The sequence below is a fragment of the Hyperoodon ampullatus genome (genome assembly GCF_949752795.1).
Source record: "Hyperoodon ampullatus genome assembly, chromosome: 7".
Taxonomy (NCBI): Eukaryota; Metazoa; Chordata; class Mammalia; order Artiodactyla; family Ziphiidae; genus Hyperoodon; species Hyperoodon ampullatus.
In genome coordinates, this window is record NC_136920.1 from 13,595,849 (window position 1) to 13,619,412 (window position 23,564).

Genomic DNA, 23,564 nt, shown 5'->3' on the forward strand with positions numbered 1-23,564 from the left:
AGGGATTGATCCAAGAAGAAGATATAACAATTATAAATACATATATACCCAACATAGGAGCACCTCAATAGCAACTGCTAACAGCTCTAAAAGAGGAAATTGACAATAACACAATAATAGTAGGGGACTTTAAAATACACCAATGGACATATCATCCAAACAGAAAATTAAAAAGGAAACACAAGCTTTAAATGACACAATAGACCAGATAGATGTAATTGATATTTATAGGACATTCCATCCAAAAACAGCAAATTATACTTTCTTCTCAAGTGCACACGGAACATTCTCTAGGATAGATCATATCTTGGGTCACAAATCAAGCCTCAGTAAATTTAAGAAAATCGAAATCATATCAAGCATCTTTTCTGACCAGAACGCTATGAGATTAGAAATGAATTGCAGGGGAAAAAAAGGTAAAAACACACAAACACATGGAGGCTAAACAATACATTACTAAATAACCATGAGATCACTGAAGAAATCAAAGAGGAAATAAAAAAATACCTAAAGACAAATGACAATGAAAACACGATGATCCAAAACCTATGGGGTGCAGCAAAAGCAGTTCTAAGAGGGAAGTTTATAGATATACAAGCCTACCTCAAGAAACAAGAAAAATCTCAAATAAACAATCCAACTTTACACCTACAGGAACTAGAGAAAGAAGAACAAACAAAACCCAAAGTTAGCAGAAGGAAAGAAATCATAAAGATCAGAGCAGAAATAAATGAAATAGAAACAAAACAATAACAAAGATCAATAAAACTAAAAGCTGGTTCTTTGAGAAGATAAACAAAATTGATAAACCATTAGCCAGACTCATCAAGAAAAAGAGGGAGAGGACTCAAATCAATAAAATTAGAAATGAAAAAGGAGAAGTTCCAACAGACACCACAGAAATACAAAGCATCCTAAGAGACTACTACAAGCAACACTATGCCAATAAAATGGACAACCTGGAAGAAATGGACAAATTCTTAGCAAGGTATAACCTTCCAAGACTGAACCAGGAAGAAATAGAAAATATGAAGAGACCAATCACAAGTAATGAAATTGAAACTGTGATTAAAAATCTTCCAACAAACAAAAGTCCAGTACCAGATGGCTTCACAGATGAATTCTATCTAACATTTACAGAAGAGCTAATACCCATCCTTCTCAAACTCTTCCAAAAAATTGCAGAGGAAAGAACAAGCCCAAACTCATTGTATGAGACCACCATCACCCTGATACCAAAACCAGACAAAGATACTACAAAAAAAGAAAATTACAGACCAATATCACTGATGAATATGGATGCAAAAATCCTCAACAAAATACCGGCAAACAGAATCCAACAGCATATTAAAAGGATCATACACCATGATCCAGTGGGATTTATCCCGGGGATGCAAGGATTCTTCAATATACGCAAATCAATCAATGTGATACACCATATTAACAAATTGAAGGTGAAAAACCATATGATCCTCTCAATAGATGCAGAAAAAGATTTTGACAAACTTCAACACCCATTTATGATAAAAAAAACTCTCCAGAAAGTGGGCATAGAGGGAACCTACCTCAACATAATAAAGGCCATATACAACAAACTCACAGCAAACATCATTCTCAATGGTGAAAAACTGAAAGCATTTCCTCTAAGATCAGGAACAAGACAAGGATGTCCACTCTCACCACTATTATTCAACATAGTTTTGGAAGTCCTAGCCACGGCAATCAGAGAAGAAAAAGAAATAAAAGGAATACAAACTGGAAAAGAAGAAGTAAAGCTGTCACTGTTTGCAGATGACATGATACCATACATAAAGAATCCTAAAGATGCCACCCGAAAACTCCTAGAGCTAATCAATGAATTTGGTAAAGTAGCAGGATACAAAATTAATGCACAGAAATCTCTTGCATTCCCATATACTAATGATGAAAAATCTGAAAAAGAAATTAAGGAAACACTCCCATTTACCATTGCAACAGAAAGAATAAAATACCGAGGAATAAACCTACCCAGGGAGACAAAAGACCTGTATGCAGAAAACGATAAGACACTGATGAAAGAAATTAAAGATAGTACCAACAGATGGAGAGATATACCATGTTCTTGGATTGGAAGAATCAATATTGTGAAAATGACTATACTACCCAAAGCAATCTACAGATTCAATGCAATCCTTATCAAATTACCAATAGCATTTTTTACAGAACTAGAACAGAAAATCTTAAAATTTGTGTGGAGACACACAAGACCCCGAATAGCCAAAGCAGTCTTGAGGGAAAAAAATGGAGCTGGAGGAATCAGACTCCCTGACTTCAGACTACACTACAAAGCTACAGTAATCAAGACAATATGGTACTGGCACAAAAACAGAAATATAGATCAATGGAACAGGATAGAAAGCCCAGAGATAAACTCACGCACCTATGGTCAACTGATCTATGACAAAGGAGGCAAGGGTATACAATGAAGAAAAGACAGTCTCTTCAATAAGTGGTGCTGGGAAAACTGGACAGCTACATGTAAAAGAATGAAATTAGAACACTCCCTAACACCATACACTAAAATAAACTCAAAATGGATTAGAGACCTAAATGTAAGACCGGGCACTATAAAACTCTTAGAGGAAAACATAGCAAGAACACTCTTTGACATAAATCACAGCAAGATATTTTTTGATCTATCTCCTAGAGTAATGGAAATAAAAACAAAAATAAACAAATGGGACCTAGTGAAACTTCAAAGCTTTTGCACAGCAAAGGAAACCATAAACAAGACGAAAAGACAACCCTCAGAATGGGAGAAAATATTTGCCAATGAATCAATGGACAAAGGGTTAATCTCCAAAATATGTAAACAGCTCATGCAGCTCAATAGTAAAAAAACAAAGAACCCAATCCCAAAATGGGCAGAAGACCTAAATAGACATTTCTCCAAAGAAGACATACAGATGGCCAAGAAGCACATGAAAAGCTGCTCAACATCACTAATTATTAGAGAAATGAAAATCAAAGCTACAATGAGGTACCACCTCACAGCAGTTAGAATGGGCTTCATCAGATCACCTACAAACAACAAATGCTGGAGAGGGTGTAGAGAAAAGGGAACCCTCTTTCACTGTTGGTGGGAATGTAAATTGATACAGCCACTATGGAGAACAGTATGGAGGTTCCTTAAAAAACTAAAAATAGAATTACCTTATGACCCAGCAATCCCACTACTGGGCCTATACCCAGAGAAAACCATAATTCAAAAAGACACATGCACCCCAATGTTCATTGCAGCACTGTTTACAATAGCCAGGTCATGGGAGCAACCTAATGCCCATAGACAGACGAATGGATAATGAAGATGTGGTACATATATACAATGGAATATTACTCAGCCATAAAAAGGAACGAAATTGGGTCATTTGTAGAGATGTGGATGCATCTAGAGACTGTCATACAGAGAGAAGTAAGTCAGAAAGAGAAAAACAAATATCGTATATTAACACATATATGTGGAACCTAGAAAATGGTACAGCTGAACCAGTTTGCAGAGCAGAAATTGAGATACAGAAGTAGAGAAAGCACATATGGACACCAAGAGGGGAAAGCGTCGGGGGTGGGGGTGGTGGTGGCATGAATTGGGAGATTGGGATTGACATGTATACACTGATGTGCATAAAATGGATGACTAATAAGAACCTACTGTATAAAAAAATAAATTAAATTAAATTAAAAAAAGAAAGTATAGCCTCTGTGGTTCCTGTTCTGAAAGTTATTTGCTAATGGAAACAACTGTGGCAACATTAGCCTTGAAGCAACCATGGCTGTAAGGTAATTTACAAGAAAGTGTATGTTCAAAGAGCAGGCACACCAGGTGTGCACGGGTTATCTCAGGATGGTTATGAGCAGGCTCTGGAACCCAAGGTCGGCACCATGCTGGTTCCTAATCCTGTATTAGATTCTTACTGCTGCTCTAACAAATTACCACAAATGTACTGGCTTAAAACAAAGATAGATATATTCTCCTACACTTCTGGAGGTCCGCAGTGTGAACTGGGACTCACTGGGCTAAAATCAAAGTGTTGAAAGGGCTGTGTTCTTCAAGAGGTTCTAGGAGAGAATCCATTTCCTTGTGTGTTCCAGCTTCTGGAGGAATCCTGCGCTCCTAAGCTCATGGCCCCGCCGCCTTCAAGGCCAGCAGTTGTATCATGCTGACCTCTGCTTCCTTCATCACATCTCCTTCTCTGACTCTAAGTCTCCTGCCTCCCTCTTTCACTTATGGACCCCTGTGATTATATTGGGTCCATCGAGATAATCTACAATAGTCTTCCTATTTTAAAGTCAGTTTAATAACTACCTTAATTCCCTTTGTTATCGACGAGGGTTTTTGGCCTCCTTAGTCAGTAGAAATTGATCAGAGGCCAGACAAGAAATTCAGGCAAGGCTTTATTGGGACCCCTGCTACAGCATGGGGGAGCAAGAACAAGCATCATGTTCCCTTGCTAGCTCACTCCCCGAGCAGGAGCAAGCTGCTATGGGGGTGAAGGTAGGGATGTGTCCGGGGCTCGGGCCGGGGGGGTGGCTAGGTGGTCTGCCCACCCCTTTGGCGGTATCGTGCACAGGAGGCATGCACAGTACCCTGCTTTTGCTCCCAACCCCCTGCTTTTGCTCCCAGCTCTTCAGAGGTGCCACTTGAGCTTGTTTGGTCTTTTTGTATTTTTTGTCCAGAATTTGCCCCAACTGCACATTCATGAAGTTATTTTTAGACCCTTATAGTTTCTTTGTATTTTGTTGCTCAAGGAGACGTTTGTCCAGGTTCAAGGTTGCAGCACTGCACAAAGGGTCCCAGGCCCCAGCCTGTCTCACCTTTACCATGTAACTTAGCATATTCACAGATTCCAGAGATTAGGATATGGACGTCTTGGAGGTGGGGGAATTATTCTGCTGCTTCATATGGCATACAAGGCTCTCCACCACGCAGACCAAAACTGTTTTTCTGGCTTCATCTCCCACCAAATGCTGTGTAGTAGTGATATATCGCTGTATAACAAGTCACCCTAAAGCTTAATGGCTTAAAACAACAACACTTATTATCTCACCGTTTCTATGGGTGAGGAATCCAGGGACAGGTTACCTGGGTCCTCTAGCTCATGGTCTTTCATGAGGCTGCAATCAAGATATAGGCTGGGGCTGCTTACATCTCAAAGCTCAACTAAGGAAGGATCTGCTTTCAAGCTCATTCTCGTGACCCTTAGCAGGATTCCTTCCTCCCTGGCTGTGGGCTGGAAGCTGCTCTCAGTTCTTTGCTGCCCCGGCCCCTCCATAAGGCAGCTGACAGCGCGGCAGCTGCTTCATCAGAGCAAAAAGCAAGAAGAGCCAGAGAGACTGCAAGCAAGATGGAGCCAGTCTACTGCAACCTCATCCCATCACTTTTGCTGTATTATATTTATTAGAGGCAAGGCCAGCCCACACGCTAGAGAAGGGGATTAATTATATAAGAGCATGAATGCCAGGAGGTGGGAACATGGGTCGATGTTAGAAGCTGTCTAGCACACCCCAATACGTATCCTGTGTTCTCACCTATGAAACCACCAAATTAATCCAAGAAAGAAAAAAAATGCCTTTTTTTTATCACCCATGCTATATATTTGTTCATTAATTCACTCATTCAAAAAGTATTCATTTGATAATGCCACTTGCAGCAACATGGATGGACCTAGAGAGATTATCATATGAATATGAAGTAACTTATGATTATCATATGATGATTATCATATGAATATGAAGTAACTTTCTAAATGAAGTAAGTCAGACAGAGAAAGACAAATATCATAAGATACTTACATGTGGAATCTAAAATATGATACAAATGAACTTATTTGCAACACAGAAACAGACTCACAGACTTAGAAAACAAACTATGGTTACCAAAGGGGAAAGGGGGTAGGGGAGGGATAAATTAGGATTTGGGGATTAGCAGATACAAACCACTATATATAAAATAGATAAGCAACAAGGTCCTACTGTATAGCACAGGGAACTATATTCAATATCCTGTAGTAAACAAAATGGAAAAGAATATGAAAAAGAATATATAACTGAATCACTCTGCTGTACACCAGAAACTAAAAAATAAAATGAAATAAATAAAATGAAATAAAATTTAAAAAATAAATAAAAATTTTTAAAAAGTATTCATTTGATTCCTACTGTGAGCTGAGTAGTGTCTCAAGTACCTGGGACAAAGCAGTGAACAAAATAGATTAAGCTCCTGCCCCTTTGGAGCAGACACGCTAGTGGGGAAGGAGACAGACAGTAAGTGAACTACACATAGAGTATGACAGAGGGTGAGGCGCTAGAGCAGGTAAGGGGCATGGTGGGTGTCAGGGGGGCGAGGCTGTCTCACACGTAATGGTCTGGAAGGCTTCTCTAAAAGCTGACCTTTGAGCAGAGACATGAAAGAAGTGAGGGAGCCGCCATGAGAGGATTTGGAGTAAGGATTTCCCAGGCAGAGAGGACAGCAAGAGCAAAGGTGGCTGATGGGTTCAAGGAACAAGAAGCGCTGCTGGAACAGAGGGAACAAAGGAGAAAGTGGGTGGAGGTGAGGTCCAGAAGGAAACCAGATGCCAGATCTTACAGGGCCTGGAGGTCGTTCAAAGGAATTTGAATTTTTTTTTTTTTTTTTTTTTGCTTTTTCATCATATGGTATATTTTTTCCATTTTTATCGGAGTATAGTTGATTTACAATATTGTGTTAGTCTAAGCTGGGAGTCACTGTGAGAATGGCCTCCTAAAAGGAGCTACTTAAAATGCCGTGGTTAGAAAAAAAAAGTAGCCCCCTCCTTCATAATCTCATTATTTCCAGTTCTCTGTGTGAGGGGGAGATATACTTTGCTTTATTATACAGCTACAATTCTAAAAACATTTTTTAATATATACATATTACTTAATATAGTTCATTGAGCTCGCATTTTGCAATTACTTACTTTCAAAGATAATATCTGGGGCTTCCCTGGTGGCTCAGTGGTTGAGGGTCCGCCTGCCGTTGCAGGGGACATGGGTTCGTGCCCTGGTCCGGGAAGATCCCACATGCCATGGAGCGGCTAGGCCCGTAAGCCATGGCTGCTGAGCCTGCACGTCCGGAGCCTGTGCTCCGCAACGGGAGAGGCCACAACAGTGAGAGGCCCGCGTACCGCAAAAAAAAAAAAAAAAAAAAAAAAAATAATAATAATATCTGAAAGCCCTGGGTGTTTGAAACTGCTTTCATCCCCAGATAAGGAAAGAGAAATCAAACAAAACGATTTATGGCCCATTGCTTTCCCAACATCAAACAACTTCAAAGAGCCTAGGCTGGAACCCAGGTCATGTCAATTTAATTCATTGCATAAAGCCAGACCTCACCTGGCCGATGCTCACTTGAGAGCCTAAGAGGGCTTATTGTAATAAAGCAAGTGCCTCAGACTGTGAGGTGGTGCCTTAGGAATCCCCCAAACCTCAATGAAGTGGTTGCCGATAAACAGCCAAGAGGCGGTCTGGGTGTGCAAAGGCTTAGGAGAAGGTCTCTGTTACATTCACACATTAGCCAGCCTGCCAGGATTTTAGTAAAGGGCACTTGGTCATTGCTGCCTTCACCGCATATTAAGTGTCTCCTATGACTGTGCGGCCTACAGGTGACCTTCAGGCACCTTGGAGGCTCTATAGTAGGTAAACTTAGATAAGCAAATGGAAATTAGTTTTATCAGGGAGACAGCAGTCAGCATAAGTGGTTAGGAGTGGCTGGAGGATGGGGGAGGAGGACAGACTGTTTTACAAAGAGAAGCATATATAAGAAAGAGTAGAGAAATACTCTACTTGCAAACACTGGGACTTGCGAACGAGAGATGTGGACAGGAGAGAGTGGAATGACCCGGATCACCCTCCAACTCCTGACCCTTCTCTGGGCTATGACTGGGACCAGCACCCAGACCCGAAGCTCATGCTGTGAGTAGAGCAATTTTTCCAAGGTCAGGGAAGCAGTTACCCTGGGGATAGGCAGAAACCTCAGACACTGACGTCTGCTCATGAGATAGTGCCTGAAAACAGCGATCACTCTAGGAGTTCCAAAACGGGTGAGTCAGGGTGTGAGTGTCTGTGGTTCATCTTTCTTGACTTAATAGCATAAGTTCTTGGAGAGGCAAGTCTATGCATTTTACTTTAAGAGAAATGGAAATACCATTGCAGGAATGATGGTTGAAGATACAGAGAAAGACCCTCAGTGGCTGTTCTGACCAGGTACCACTACTAGTGAGAATGTTGGGTACCTGCTGAGGATAGGTCATATCCCACATCTTTCATATTTTTCACGTAAGAGGGAGAAAAAAATGGATGCAAGGAAATCAGTGACTTCTAGGAACATGCTAGAAATAGCATGAAATGTCCGTGAGCCATAGTGCTCGATGTTACTAAGTGAAAAATCACTTTCTTAAAGATAAGGGTTATTTGGGAAGATGTAGGGACTAACTGGCCTCAAAAGAAAAAGCCCAATGTTTTCTCCATTGCTCTTTAATGATCACTCCAAAGGGAGCATGCCTGAGGATACCAAGGCTAATCCTGTCTTCTCCTAAGAGACACAGGAAACATGTTTCTGAGAAGAGGGAATGAGGATGAGGGGTTTGGTAAACGGCTTTGTCCCTTGCAGCTGTTCCCTTAGCAGAGCAGCCCTGGGTTAATGGCATCCAAGTGCTCATGGAGAGCTCCGTGGTCAACTCTACCTTCCCAAACCCCAGCATCCTGATTGCCATGAACCTGGCCGGAGCCTACAACTTGGAGGCCCAGAAGAACCTGACTCACAAGCTCATGGACAGTGACACAGCTGGTGAGAAGCCAGGGCCCCTCTGCCTGCTCCCTGAATCTCCACCCCCAGGGCCCACCTCCATGTCCCCCCACCCCAATGCTACCTGTGATGGTACCTGAATCACCCAAACACCTTTCCCTGCATACCTGGAAGGACTCATGTGTGAAGTCAGGGCATTCACACAGGAGGGCAGTAAAGCAGAAAGAGCTCTAGATTAAATGGAAAAGAGCAGATTTCCAGGTCTGGCTCTGCCACTTACTGATTCTGTGACCTCGAACTAGTCACAGATCCCCATCAACCACACGGTCGTCATTTGCGAAATGCAAATAATTCTAATAACAATAGCACTAACAGCAGTAACAACAACAATAACAATAATAATAAAATCTCTGTTCTGCCTACCTCACAGGAGTTGCCTTGAGGTTCAAATTAGATAAACTTGAGTAAAGTTAAAATTATCTTGTACCTATACATTTTTTATATATGAATTTGTATGGGTATTCTTGCTGCTTTTCTAAACAGATAGCAGGAATTCCTGATGGGACTGTCAAGTCACATAGAGGCCACTAGATTAATGGCCTACTTAATGTTTTTCCATACTTCTTTCCCTGAGAAAGATCAAAAAACTAATCACATTATTTAAAAAATCGAAATGATCTGGAAAGCAGAGAGCTCAGCCTGGCCCCTGGTGCCCTCTCTCCCCTGAGAATGCCTTTGTTTAACTATATTGTTCTCTCTTCTACAGACCTTACCATTGGTCAGCTAGCCCTCACCATTATGGCCCTCAACTCCTCCTGCCAAGACCCTGGGAACAAAGTATCGATTCTACAGAGCCGAATGGAGAACTGGGCATCTTCCACTACGACCTCACCAGAAGGGAGGGGTAAGTGAGGCAAAGGGCCTTTCCTGAGAATTTTAAATCTATAAAGAAAAAGGAAGGGAGCGTGGAAGTTTAGGCAAGAGACACAAAGTACCTCTGATGATCCCACAAGTGAGATCTCCACTTCCAATCTAATGAACTAGAAAAGACCACTATCCCAACAGTTCTATGCCATCATTGAAGACAGCAGCATCCCTTTTATTCTGTTCTCATGCCAGATGACAGTCTTATTCTGAGACACATGGAAGTTATCTCTTGCCATATGGTATCCTTCTTTTTGCACAGGTTTTCTAGCAGTGTCTCTTTAAAAGGTTTGGCTTTTCCTTTTTCACAAATATCTTCTTTATGGTGAATGTTAGTCTTATGAAGCCCCTCTATCCCTTTCCAAGGCCTCAATACCCACGTTTCAACCTTCTATGGGCTCAGTCTGGCGATCTTGGCGCTGTGTCAGAACCACCCGGAGACGACTTTACCCATAGCAGCCCTCTTTGCCAAGAGCCTGCAGAACAATCCCACTCCCTTCAACGTGGGTGAGTAGGTCACCACTTTCACACAGTGCCCTGAGCTGGGAACATCGAGGTCACTGAAGGGTAGAGTTGGAGGGAAAGTGGGAGGGAGGGAGCTTTCCATGGAAGAGGAGCTGAGGACCATGAAAATGTCTGTAAATGAGAGATACTTGGCAAATATTTGTTGGACATGTGAATTAAGGTATAAATGAAAGACAGAAAATAAAACAGAAACCAGAACAATACTTGACATGTCTGACAGTTACAGACAAATCAGAATCTCCATTGAGAACAATAAATATGTCATCCAAGTCAGGAGTTGTTCCCAGACGAGTGATTAAATTATTAAATCAGTGTCTGGACTCAGTCCCACCCTGAACCTCCTCTTTAATCGCTGCTGACGCTTCCACACTCTATTCTTCTCGATGCTTCTCCTTACTACATCCAAATATTCTCTTTTTTTTTTTTTTTTTTTGGCTGTGCTGGGTCTTTGTTGCTGTTCGCGGGCTTTTTTTTAGTTGCGGTGACCGGGGTTGGAGCATGGGCTCTAGGTGCATGGGCTTCAGTAGTTGTGGCTCGCGGGCTCTAGAGTGCAGGCTCAGTAGTTGTGGCACACGGGCTTCGTTTCTCCGTGGCATGTGGGATCTTCCCAGACCAGGGCTTGAACCCGTGTCCCCTGCCTTGGCAGGCGGATTCTTAACCACTGCCCCACCAGGGAAGTCCCCAAATATTCTCTTTATACTAAACAGCTACTCTCTGAACACTAAACCCATAATGCTCCCCTTCAAGGATGCACTGGAACCATCTTATTCCTTCACCCTGCAAGCACGTGGCTGCTTGTGAATGGAAGCTCTATCCCCTACCACACCATGTCCTTCTTCTGCACATAACGATCCCTTCTCTGTATGATGCCCTCTGTGGGGGCTACTGTTATGTCCCTCATTGGTGGTCATCTTTTCTCCTCTACCACTATCTAAGCAACAGTATTATCTCAGGTTTTCACCCCTTATACATGCCGCATCAGCAACCTCTCTCTTTTTCAGGCTTTATCAGACCGGCACACAGGTAGATATTTACTCAGGTACCCTCCCCATGGGTCAAACACAGACTGGCCTCTGTTTCCCATCTGGGACCTCATGCATTGCTGGGGCCTCTCTGCCAGTTCAGGAAATTGGGGCTTCTTTGCCAACATTTTCATCCTTAATGAGGTGATGAAATTTTGGGTGGAGATTAGGGTGGGGAGGGAAAGATCGATGAAAAAAATGCCATCAGGCAAGTCTTTGATTTCTTCTGGTGTCGTCATGCCAGAGTTTGCCCATTCAGTTCCCCCATAATAAGAATGAAATAATGAAAAAAGCCCTTGTGCTGGGTACTATGGGAGATGAAAATCACCGCCCTCCCCCCATCTGAGAACTCACAGGGCACAGTAACAGCGGAGAGTGCTGAGATAGCAAAACAGGCACAAACAACAAATGCCAAAGGAATCCAGAAAAGAGACGACACTTGTTGTGTGGGGTGACAGAGAGGACTTCAGTGAGAGGTGGTGATGGCTGGAGCTTCACCAACTGCTGACATTTTGAAAGATAAACATTGGGACAAGAGAAGTGGGATTGAAAATGCTGCTAGTCGACTTTCATTCAAAGCGTGAGCTGTGGAGTCATACAGATCCGCATTCAGGTGTGTGGCCTTAGGCAGTTACCTAACCTCTCTGAGCCTCCATTTCCTCATCCCCTAAATGGAGATAATTATAGGTCCTATTTCACAGACTGTCCTGAAGGGTAAAGGAGATAATGAACCTGGACACAATAAGCACACAAATTTTAGTTGTTCATATTGTGGTGGTGGTGGTGGTTGTCTTATCCCGTGCTGTGATTCTCAGACACAGGAGCAGTGGAGACCTTGGCTCTGACCTGTATGTACAACAAGAGCCCCATAGATTCAGAGAATGGTTACAGAGACCTGTTCCGTTACGTACTAAACAATGCTGTGCAGAATATCAGCATGAGGATCCAACCCAGTGGCACCATCGGAGACCTCTACAGCACTGGCCTTGCCATGCAGGTAAATGCGTCATTGATACACTTCGCTGGGTCCATGTCCCTAAGCCTGGATTGTAGGACCAAGAGTCCAGGCTTCTGGTAGTATCTCTGGGGAGGACCAGCTACTGTGACTAGAGGTAGATTCCTTACGGCACCTGTGCCTCAGTTTCTCTACTGGTGAAATGCAGGTATGTGTTAATTCATCCCTACCTCACAGGTAAAGTATAAAATCAAATATGCATGAACTCTTTTCCCTTCCATGGGAAAAAAAAAGAAATAAATAAATCCAAGAAATATATTGGTTTATTATGAATAATGATCAGTTTGTTCATAATAATTACAGACAATTGAAAGTTTGGTGTATTAAAAAATAAGGATATTCAAGGAGGTCCTCAAAAAATTTGGAATCTTCTGATTCCATGCTGCCAATCAAGTGTTCTTTTATCAGATCTTTACCTTGATCCAAGAAAAGGTGGGATTGTATTCAAAATGATTAATGAAAATAATCTAAAACTGCCTGGACATCTAATATTTGTCAAGGTCTTTTACTATCTCAGTCTCAGTTCAACCTCACAAAGATCCCTAATATATGTCAGCGCCAGATGTGTCTGGTCATCAAGTCTATGCTCAGTCCTGTTTCCCTAGTATAGAGTCTCAGGCTTGGATTCTATAAGATGCTGCTTGATATAGCTCCAAATACAACAACCACACACACACACACACACACACACACACACCCCTCCCCTTCCGTTGATTAGGGCAACATCTTCCCACAGAAAACACACCAATAATAACGGGGAGAGAGAACCAACTAGAATCAAAAATTAAAGGGTCATCTGTGGCCAAATCCTGTAGTCCAAACTAAGAAATTTATGCTCCAGTTTCAAAATGCCCCATGGGATTAATAGAAAAACTACATCATGACCTTCCCAACTTGGAAATCCCAAGAAACAGAGAATGATAATATTATGCTTAGTGAATTAAATCAAGCAAAGAAAGATAAACGCTGCATGATATCACCTATATGTGGAATCTAAAAAATAATACAAATGAATGTATATGCAAAACAGAAACAGACTCATAGATATATAAAACAAACTTGTGGTTACCGAAGGGGAGAGGGAAGCGGGGAGGGACAAATTAGGGGTATAGGACGAACAGGTACAAACTACTATGCATAAAATAGATAAGCAACAAGGATATACTGTAGAGCACAGGGAATTATAGCCAGTATCTTGTAATAATCTATAATGGAGTATAATCTGCAAAAATACGGAATCACTATGCCATATGCCTGAGACTAAAATAATATTGTAAATCAACTATACATCAATAAAAAATAAAGAAACAGAACCATGGAGTTACAATGCCTACCCTAAACCTAATTTAGCTCTGGACTAGTGCAGGGGGCTGGAGACTGGTCTGATATTCTATATATTATAAATTAGTGACGTAATGTACAGCATGGTGACTATTGTTAATAATACTGTATTATATATTTGAAAGTTACTAAGAGAGTAAATCTTAAAAGTTCTCAGCACAATATAAAGAATGTGAAACTATGTGTGGTGATGAATGTTAACTAGACTTACTGTGATCATTTGACAATATATACAAATATCAAATCATTTGTTACTACACCTGAAACAAATATAATGTTATATGTCAATTACATCTCAATTAAAAAAATTTTTTTTTAAATTAAGATTAAAAAATGAGCAAAGGGCATAAATAGACTAGAAATTCGTTCATGTTAAACGTAAGAGTAAATACAAAGTCCCCACTCCAATGTGCCACAGGACCAACTAATGAAAATAAAGTCCGTTTCTACATCATGTCGTGGTCAATAAAGTTTTGTCAGAGAGCAAAACACTGTTTGTTTTTATGGCTGAATCATACAAAAGCTTTCCCAGGGCTCAGGTCTAGAAAGTTTTGTGGGGGAACAAAGGAAGTCTTGAAGAAATCTAAGGCAAGTTTTATTCATGACTCACTTAAAATAACCTTGCTCACCTTAGAGCCAGACAGAGAAGTGTTTGCTTTTGCTAATTTGGTTTGTGAATTCTATTTGGGATTTTAGCACCTGCAGAGTACACCATGAAAAGCTGTACCTGGGAATTAAAGTTTTTCCTTGGAAAAAGGCAGGACCTCATCCATATCCAGATATCAAAGGCGGATTACTTGTCAGTTAGGATACATAACCTCTCCCTACCCACTGTAAGCCAGAGTTCCCAGGCAGTCCGAAGTCTGAAATCACCAGATATCTACTATATAAACTTTTTCTAACCTAAAATGTTCTGGTGTCAAAAACAAAGGGTTTCTAAGGCTGTAACAACTTGGGTGTGCATCCCAGATTGGCCACCATCTTAGGCAAATATTGAACTTCCTGGAATTTCATTTTCCCCACGATAGCAAAGGTATAAAAAAAGTCACAGGCACAATGTGGCATTTGATAATTATTTGTGACCTCTCCCAGTGGAAGAGAGGTGACATTTAGCTTCCTTTGCAGCCTTCACTCACCCTCTGCCAGCTGTCAGTGCCCTTCAAGTGACCTAGGCCACCCACATTGTTTCCCAGAGGCATTTCCTCCTCTTTCTTCCGTAAATATTCCAACGCTTTCAAGGTTCCTCTGACAAGAACCTAACTTGGGGACATAAACTTCTTCATGCGAAGTTATTATTGACTTCTAACTGGCTAATGCATTACTCCTTTCTAAAGAGTTGGTGTTGTGATGTTTTATCCCAAGGGGATATATCTCACTTAGTGGGATTTGGCATATGAATATGGCAAGTGGACAAGATACAGATACGATTGCTGGGAAAGCCTAACTGATGCCCTTTAACCAAACTGCCCTGTAAAGGAGCCTCTGGGAAGAGCCACTGTCATGGTTACGGAGGTTACCGGAGCCTGTCAAAACTGCCTAGTTGTTCACAGTGCTGCCTCTAGCTCACAGCCATTTCTGGCTCCCCTCCCTTCACCCATTTCCCATTCAAAGCTTCAAGTGAATGGGTCATCGGCAACCCCAGACCACTAACATGCTCTGGTGGATGAGTCAGCACAACCCTAAAGGCAGGGAGGTACTAAGGACAGCTTCCGCAACACACCATTACAAAATGCTTTTGCATAGCATCCCATCTGAACCTCCAATGACTGCCCCAAAGGTAGGCAGGAGCTATGATTTCTATTGTACCCGTGAGACAGAAAACTCAGCAAAGTAGAGTGACTTGCTTGGTGTATTCATCAAAACTCATTTTGCAAATAACAGAAACCCAAATAATTTTTGCTTAAGAAAAAAAAAATGGAGATTCACTATTTCACATAAACTGGGGGATCCAGGGCTCGATTATTTAGGTGATTTCAGGATTAATCAGAATAAAGGGCTCAAATCACATCAGGGATCACTCTTTCATCATCTCTCAGCCATGGTTTTTCTCATTCTCTCCTGCTGTATGGCTTCTTCAGAGTGGCTGAGAAAGATGGTCACTAGCACCTCAATGATTACTAACCCCAGCAAGGGGGAAGAAATCTTTCTCTCTCCCAATGTCTGTGTATCATGGAAGGACTCTAATTAGTGCATGTGTCCATTAATCACCATCACCAAGAGGATAGCACTCTACGATTAGCCCAGCCCATGAGTCCACCCTTGTGGCCAGGATCGTGGAGCCTCTAGCTGACAGTACTGACATGATCAAAGAGTGTGGGAAGAGTCCACAAAAGGGTGTGTAGAACAACAAAAAACAAAAGAAGTCTACTACCGTTAGATGGCCGGGTTGTCCTACAATAAAGCTTCCCCAGGAGCTTGCCTTGCCAGCTCTCATCCTCCTTCTACATGCAAGAACTGTTAGTAAATACAGCAGCCCTAATAGCACTCCCTGAAACTGAGTGTAGCTCAGATATTTATTGTGTGACTTGCTATGTGACAGACACTGAACTAAGCAGTGGGGACACAGCCGTGAATAAGACAGATGTTGTCCTGAACCTCGTGCAGCTTCGGTTTTGGACTCTGGTTGATCACAAAGATTAGTGATCAAGTCTGTCCCTTATAAGGCTAATAAAGGCCAACTCTCAGCTATACCTAATCTGTCTCTCTCTCTCTACCCACCCTCCCACCCCCGCCCCGGCCCCAGGCTCTCTCCGTGACACCTGAACCACCTAACAAGGAGTGGAACTGCCAGCAGACCATGGATTCTGTACTGAATGAGATTAAGGAGGGGAAATTCCGCAACCCCATGTCCATTGCCCAAATCCTCCCTTCCCTGAAAGGCAAGACATACCTAGATGTGCCCCATGTGTCTTGCAGCCCTGGTAAGAACTCTTAACATCTGTCTCTCCCTATAAAGTGGCAACTTATGCCAGGAATGATACGTGGACCAATTTTAAGTGGCATAAGGTCTTGTTATATCCATGACTGCCATGTAGGCAGGGCCAGTTCCCAAGAGTTGTGTGTTAGCACACAGCCATGCTGTCCTGCCCTCAGAATTCTGCTCTCACATCCACTTCATTCAACACACATTTACTGAGTACCTACTATAGGTAAATCATTTTGTTGGATGCTTGTGGAGAGAGAAGATCCATGGTCCTAACAGTAAAATAACATATGACTTCATTCATTCATTTGACAAATGCACCAAACATTAGGCAATATCTTATCATATCTGCTCTTTACAAAGTCAGGAGATGGTATGTAGACAAAAACTACAATATTTGGAAGAATGAAATAAGTATTAAACAGAAATAGAAGCCATATAGAGTGCAAAAGCAAAGAAAGTATGACCAATCATTGAGTTTGGGAAACTTAGGAGGAGAACAGAGTTGACATTTCAGCCAAGACTTGGAGATATAAAAATGTGCTCACAGCACACCAAAGGGATGGGGTGGAAATCTGGCACATTACCTTTTTATTTGAGATATCTTTATTTTATCCATTTACAAATATAATACAGAGATACTTAAAATTCAAACATGGCAGAAATATACATCTAGAAAGTAGAGTCCTGCAAAAAAATTTATCACCCCAGAGTCTTTGGTATAGATTCCTCCAACTCTTCTTTCTAATCAAATACTAACATAAAGTATGATTCATCTTATGTTGCACGGACTTCCTGAGATAAGCAGAGATTAGTAAGCTCCTTGTCTATCTCAGTACAGAATCTACAGAGACCACAATTAAGCAATCTGACACTATCATACCAAACATAGCCACATTCACTAACTCCTTAGGCTGCTTCCCAAAGATTTCCCAACTTGAACAAGGTGGCCATGGAGTCCTTCCTAGGATTCTGCACTAGGTGCCCAGGCATTTTGTTAAATGGTCTGAAACTTACTACCTTTGCTTCCAGATTCTTCGGGTTAACAAAAAACCCCAAGTGAACAGTGAGCACCGTGTAAAATACATGACTTAGGGCTCACAATCCTCCCTTCAGTTTACAAATCCTTCTAACAAAATAAACGTTCGTTATTAAGCTAGCTGTCAGTTCTTCAGCTACGATCAATTCTCTAGGATGGAAATGAGAGCTTCATAGGTCACACCAGTTCTTCAGAACAATCCACAAAGGACACAAAACCACTGTCATCTCTTGAAATGTGTTCTGGGATAAGCTGCCAATAACAGAGAATTTGTACCTATACTACAAACCCCATAATCTTTAACAAATTTGGCCTCTTTGCTCTTCCCAGGTCATGAGGTGCAACCAACTCTACTCAACCATCCTAGCCGTGCTACCACCTCAGCATCCAATATCACCGTCAAATACACCATAAATAACCAGCTGAGGAATGTGGCGCTTTTCTTCAATGAGACCATCAATGTTACTGTAAAAGGAGGATCAGTGCTACTTGTTGTCCTAGAGGAAGCACAGCGCAAAAACCCCACATTCAAGTGAGTGTTACAAGTGACATTCACCATTCCTCCCAAGCCCAACCTGAATTCCCATTCTCTCTCTTCTTCCTTCATTTTCTTGCTTTTTTCCCTTCTGATAATGTAACAGATCTTTATTTAATAGCCCCTTGAGGAGCCTGAAATCTAGTAACCAGGCAAGGCTCTCATAAAAATTAAATCATTGGAGTCAATATAAGATGGAGTTTTTAAAACAGAAATTCAAAGGAGAGAGAGCACAGTGTGGATTAGAAGAGTCAAGGAAGGCTGGTGGCTTTGGACCACATTCAAAGAATAGGTACCATACAGGAAGATATGGAAGGATGGTATTCTAGGAAGAGGGGGATGGTGAGGACAAAGAACTCGAGACAGGACTGAGCAATGAGTAGACCAGCTTGACCAGACAAGAGAATACAGGACTGAATTAAATGAATGATGTCTGGAAGGATAGATTGGGTGATAGATTGGGTGATATAGATTGGTGATATTCCTTACCAGGCTAAGGAATTCGGACTTCATGTTGCAGAGAAGCACTAAAAGTTTTTGAGTAAGAAAAGTCATGTGGTAAAATGTTCATTGGTTTGGGGAAGGAGTGACAAGGAGGAAAGCTAGGGCATGACTACAGAAATGAAGCTGTAAACTGATGAGAAATTCATCTTGGAGAAATGTACTCATACCAAGGAAGATGCCCCAGGGCTCATGAGTGACTGCATGTGGGGCTCAAGAGCAAGAAGCTTCAAAACTATTGGTAAGAGTTTCAGGAAGAAAGAATGTCCTTCAGAGAAAAACCCAATTCCTTTAGATGATTAATTATTGGCATTCAAAACAGAAACATTAGGAAGCTTTTGGAGGTATAAAGGAAGTCCTAGAAAAAGAGGTCAGGACAAGCAAAAGAGATTGGGTAGTCATCTGATAGAGTTGACGACTGAAGTTAGGGACAGTGTAGTAGGTGGCAGATACAATGCTTCCAATAAACCATGAGACTGATATAATTATTCCCATTTTACAGATAGAACCACTTAGGCCCAAAATGGTTAAGTAATATTCTGAAGATCACATAACATGCAACTATTGGAATTCAGATCTAAACCCAGATTTGACTGACTCTTATGTTCTTTCTACTACCCAGTTGGGAAAGGGGAAAATACAGAAATAAATCACAAAGGAGAACATTAAACTTTGGGGAATGTTTATAGTTTGCAAAAAGAGGGAACAGTAGAGAAATATGGAGAAGCCTAAGCTATAGGAGGAGGAGGGGGAAGATGACAGGTCATGGAAAGAAAAAGAGGAGATATTTTCAAAGGAAAGATGGCCCAATCCAAATTCTGCAGAGAGATGTCCAGAAGACTGACAAAGGCCAAGGAATAGACGAGTGACATGGGATCTATTCTCCAGGGTTAGGATAAGTACACATGTCTGCTGTCCACAGACCAGCTCCATAACTTCCCTAACTTCTGTAGAACAGGTCAAGATAAAGATCGCATTTCGAGAATACTTAATTTTCCAACAACCTGATGAATATACTTTACTTCTTCTCTAAGCTTAGCTTTAATTTTGCCTGATTTAACTTTTCCTAACTCTAAATGTAATAAATACACATAGAAGAAATTTTGAAGGGGGGAAGCATAAAGTAGAAAACAAAACATCTATAGTCTATCTACAATATAATCACCGTTGATATTTTTTATAATTTTATAGGTATTTTCTCCATGCATATTACCAATAGTTGTGATCCATAATATACGAGATAGATAGATATTTCTGATACAATGTGTATCCCACATTTTCACTTAATATTATTGCATAAGCATTTTCCCATTTCACTGAAAAATACTGAAAAATATGATTTTCATAACTGCAAAAGAGTCAATCTTGGATATTCATTCCATCTCTCACCTAATTTTTTTGCCCATTGTTGGACATTTACATTTTTAAAATCTCCTTATTGATAGGTTTTTTAAAAATCTGTTCATTTTATTTTTATTTAATTCCAAGTGAAGTAATTTTATGTTCATTAGTCATTTGCATTTTCTCTTTGAAACATGATTTTCTCTGATCTTTAAAGCATTTAGAAGGTCTCTATCCCTTCATCTTAACTTCTTATTGCCTGACTTAAAGTGAGGTATTAATCGTATATGATTTTATTCTTACAGATTTGAAACCACAATGACATCCTGGGGACTTATGGTCTCTTCTATTAACAATATCGCTGAAAATGTTACTGACAAGACGTATTGGCAGTTCCTGGGCGACGAAATACCTTTAAATGAAGGTGAGAGAAGAAAAGTAATGTGGGCATTTTCTCCATCGTTTGAAGGCTAAGTCTTTCATGTCCATATTTAATTTATTCATTTATTTAATCGATAAATAACTGTGAGACTCTATGTATATACAATAATTGTACATATAGCTGTTACATACGTATGTACATACGCAGATATATTATGAATATATATACAGTGTTGATAGATAGATGGATAGATAGAACAGATGGGTAGCTCTCTAAAATAGCTTTTGAAAAAAGCAAGAATCCTAACTACACTCCGAGCCAGTGGGAAAATATCCAGTGAACAAGAAAAGTGGATTGACCTAAAGTAGTAAGAGCTAAAGAAGGAAAAAGCAGATGTGAGAAAGATTTTTTTTTTAAGTGTGTGATCTAAGAAGATGGTCAATTTGGGGTTAAAAAATTAAACACGTATGTGTAAAGCAAAAGAACAGTGAATTCATAGCCAGTGGGAAATAAATGAGAGGGATAAGATAACATCTATTAATGTAGTAACGTTATGTTATTTCATACTCACATCAACTCTGTAGGCATTAGTGACTCTTTTTACAACAAAAAAAACTAAGTCTCACAAACAAAAAAGGGACTTGCCCAAGGCATACATGTAGTACGTGATACAGCAGATTATCAAGACCACAGCTTCACTCAAAATCCATTCTTTGCCTTCTTTTGTTGTAGTGTTGTTAAAAATCACCAGAAAGAAGAATGTTTGTGTGGGGAAAGGGGGAAGAATAAAACTCAAACTTCAGCAAAACCTTAACAATCTTTAAAATGTTTGCGCAAATACTAAAATATCCTGCAACTTAAAAAGAGTACTGCTCGGGCTTCCCTGGTGGCGCAGTGGTTGAGAGTCCACCTGCAGATGCAGGGGATGTGGGTTCGTGCCCCGGTCCGGGAGGATCCCATATGTTGCGGAGCGGCTGGGCCCGTGAGCCATGGCCGCTGAGCCTGCGCGTCCGGAGCCTGTGCTCCGCAGCGGGAGAGGCCACAACAGTGAGGGGCCCGCGTACCACACACAAAAAAAAAGAGTACTGGTCTATGTTTTTGTCGAAGGATGATGTTACCTAGTTAACCTTATGTTCATTGTCACCATTCTTTGTCAAGATGCTTCATTATCCAAGATTACAATGAGAGAGACGTTTTTCCTAGAGCCTACTATGGATGTGACAAAAAAAATCTGGCCAGTCAGAATTTGTGGAATTGCAGCACAGCATTTAAGAAAGATCTTAGAGTCACATAAGCCTTGGTTAGAATCCCTTTCTCTCTCTCTCTCTCTCTCTCTCTTTTTTTTTTTTTGCCACACCATACAGCTTGCAGGATCTTAGTTCCCTGACCAGGGATCAAACCTGGGCCCAGCAGTAAAAGCGCTGAGTCCTAACCACTGCACCACCAGGGAATTCCTGAAGCCCCTTCTCTTATTTTCTAGCTACACTAGGCAAATAATGAATCTTCTCTGAGGCACAGTGCCCACAGCTATAATATGGAAAGAGCAACAACTATTTCTTAGCTTATTGTAAGGATTAGAAATAATGTGTTTGAAATGAGTAAATTCAGTGCCTTTTGCATGGTATTTGTTCAAAAATGCTAATCACTATCGTTATTAATTCTCTTACCACCTTCATCTCAAGAACTGCCCTGGGAACTTAAGTCAGGCTAATTCTCATGTCTGCCAGTTACTTTTCTTCTCTGGGGAAAAGAAAGTCCTCTGAGATCCAAAAAGATTTGGGCCTGGAATTGTCATGCTTTCTGATGCCTGGCTACTTCAGAGTTAATCATCGATTATGTCATCAGCTGTGTTTCCTGCCCAGAAAGACAAGAATTCTCAACCCACTGCCCTTCCTCACTTCTTACAAAATCTTCTGAAATGAACATGAGTTCCCGCCTTGAATGCTCTAATTTTGGCTTACATAAGCCATTTTAATAGTAACTACTTTCTTGCATACTTATTATGTGTCAGGTACTGTATGAGGCATTTGGCAGTCATTACTTCTAATCCTGAAAATAATTCTTCAGCATAAATACTAGTAGTACAATAGTGTAAATGAGGGAAGGAGGCTGGCACAAGCTAAGGGGCTTGGCCAAAGATGTGCTCCATATGGCAACTGAGAGCCTGGAAACAAGGACCCCTGAATCTCAGTTCCATGCTCCCTTCATACTAATCAACTCTATGGCGATTTTGTCTCTCTAACCAATTTAATGGGCTGGTCCCGTGGGAGGGTGGCATGGTTATGGGCACCGTGGGCACCTCGTGTTGTTCTCTGCTTGTTTCCAGGAGTTGCTGACTACATACCCGTCAACAACGAACACATCACAGCCAACTTCACAAAGTACTAAGGAGGAGAAGGATTGAGCTTCTATCAAATGTCCCCAGAGGATGGCTGGAATTATTTTTTCACCTCATTTCAAATCTGTGCAAAAAAGTCGGTATTTACAATGCTACCATATTCCTGGTTAAAACATGGAAACCACAATGTAAAATAAATGATGCAAACTTCACTGGAGTTTCAACATCTGTGACCCATGAAAGAAAAAGTCTGGCTTCTCAAGACAATGACAGCTAGTCATCATTTAAACCTAGGGTGAGGGGGAAAAGGGGACGTCTGGCTGATATTTTGGAAGGTCATTCTGATCTTCTTGATTAATTAACCAACACACTCTTTTATTCTATAAAGGAAATGATGTATCTTTACAACTTCTATTTTTATTTCTTATACCAAGTACTCCTTTTCAAATCACCTAGTGTAAACATATATATGTACACACACATTCATCCATACATAAAGTGACCAAAATTATTTCATATGAAGCTCCCAGATGGTTCAGAACTAGGTAAATCATGTTATCGATATATCACAAACTTCCATTTCCAATATTTGTTCTGTGTAAATCACATTTCAAATATATTCTATATAATTTATCTATGTATTTAATATATTAATATGAACATAGTGTGTATTTAATATTAATATAAATTTAACATATAGTATGTTTTATATATTAAATGTAGATATATAACTGTCCCATAAATAATACATATAATATTTTAGATATAAAATATAGGTCTATAATTTCACCCTGTCCTACATGTGTATATAAATACTGAAGTTACAGATCTTTGGGAGAAAAATTTAAGACAATCAACTGGTAAATTCTGCTTGTTGGAGT

The 23,564-nt window shown here is 40.7% G+C and overlaps 1 protein-coding gene across 1 annotated transcript; it reads left to right on the top strand.

Moving 5' to 3' along the window:
* Positions 1-7,886: 7,886 nt before the first annotated feature.
* Positions 7,887-22,733, top strand: CBLIF (cobalamin binding intrinsic factor; the record flags this gene model as incomplete). The annotated part of the gene is made up of 9 exons (XM_079707742.1): positions 7,887-7,965; positions 8,663-8,839; positions 9,564-9,701; positions 10,088-10,228; positions 12,084-12,265; positions 16,368-16,545; positions 17,917-18,118; positions 20,269-20,387; positions 22,672-22,733. 9 exons carry the CDS (start codon positions 7,887-7,889, stop codon positions 22,731-22,733), a joined length of 1,278 nt encoding a protein of 425 aa, XP_079563868.1.
* Between the last annotated feature and the right edge of the window lie 831 nt (positions 22,734-23,564).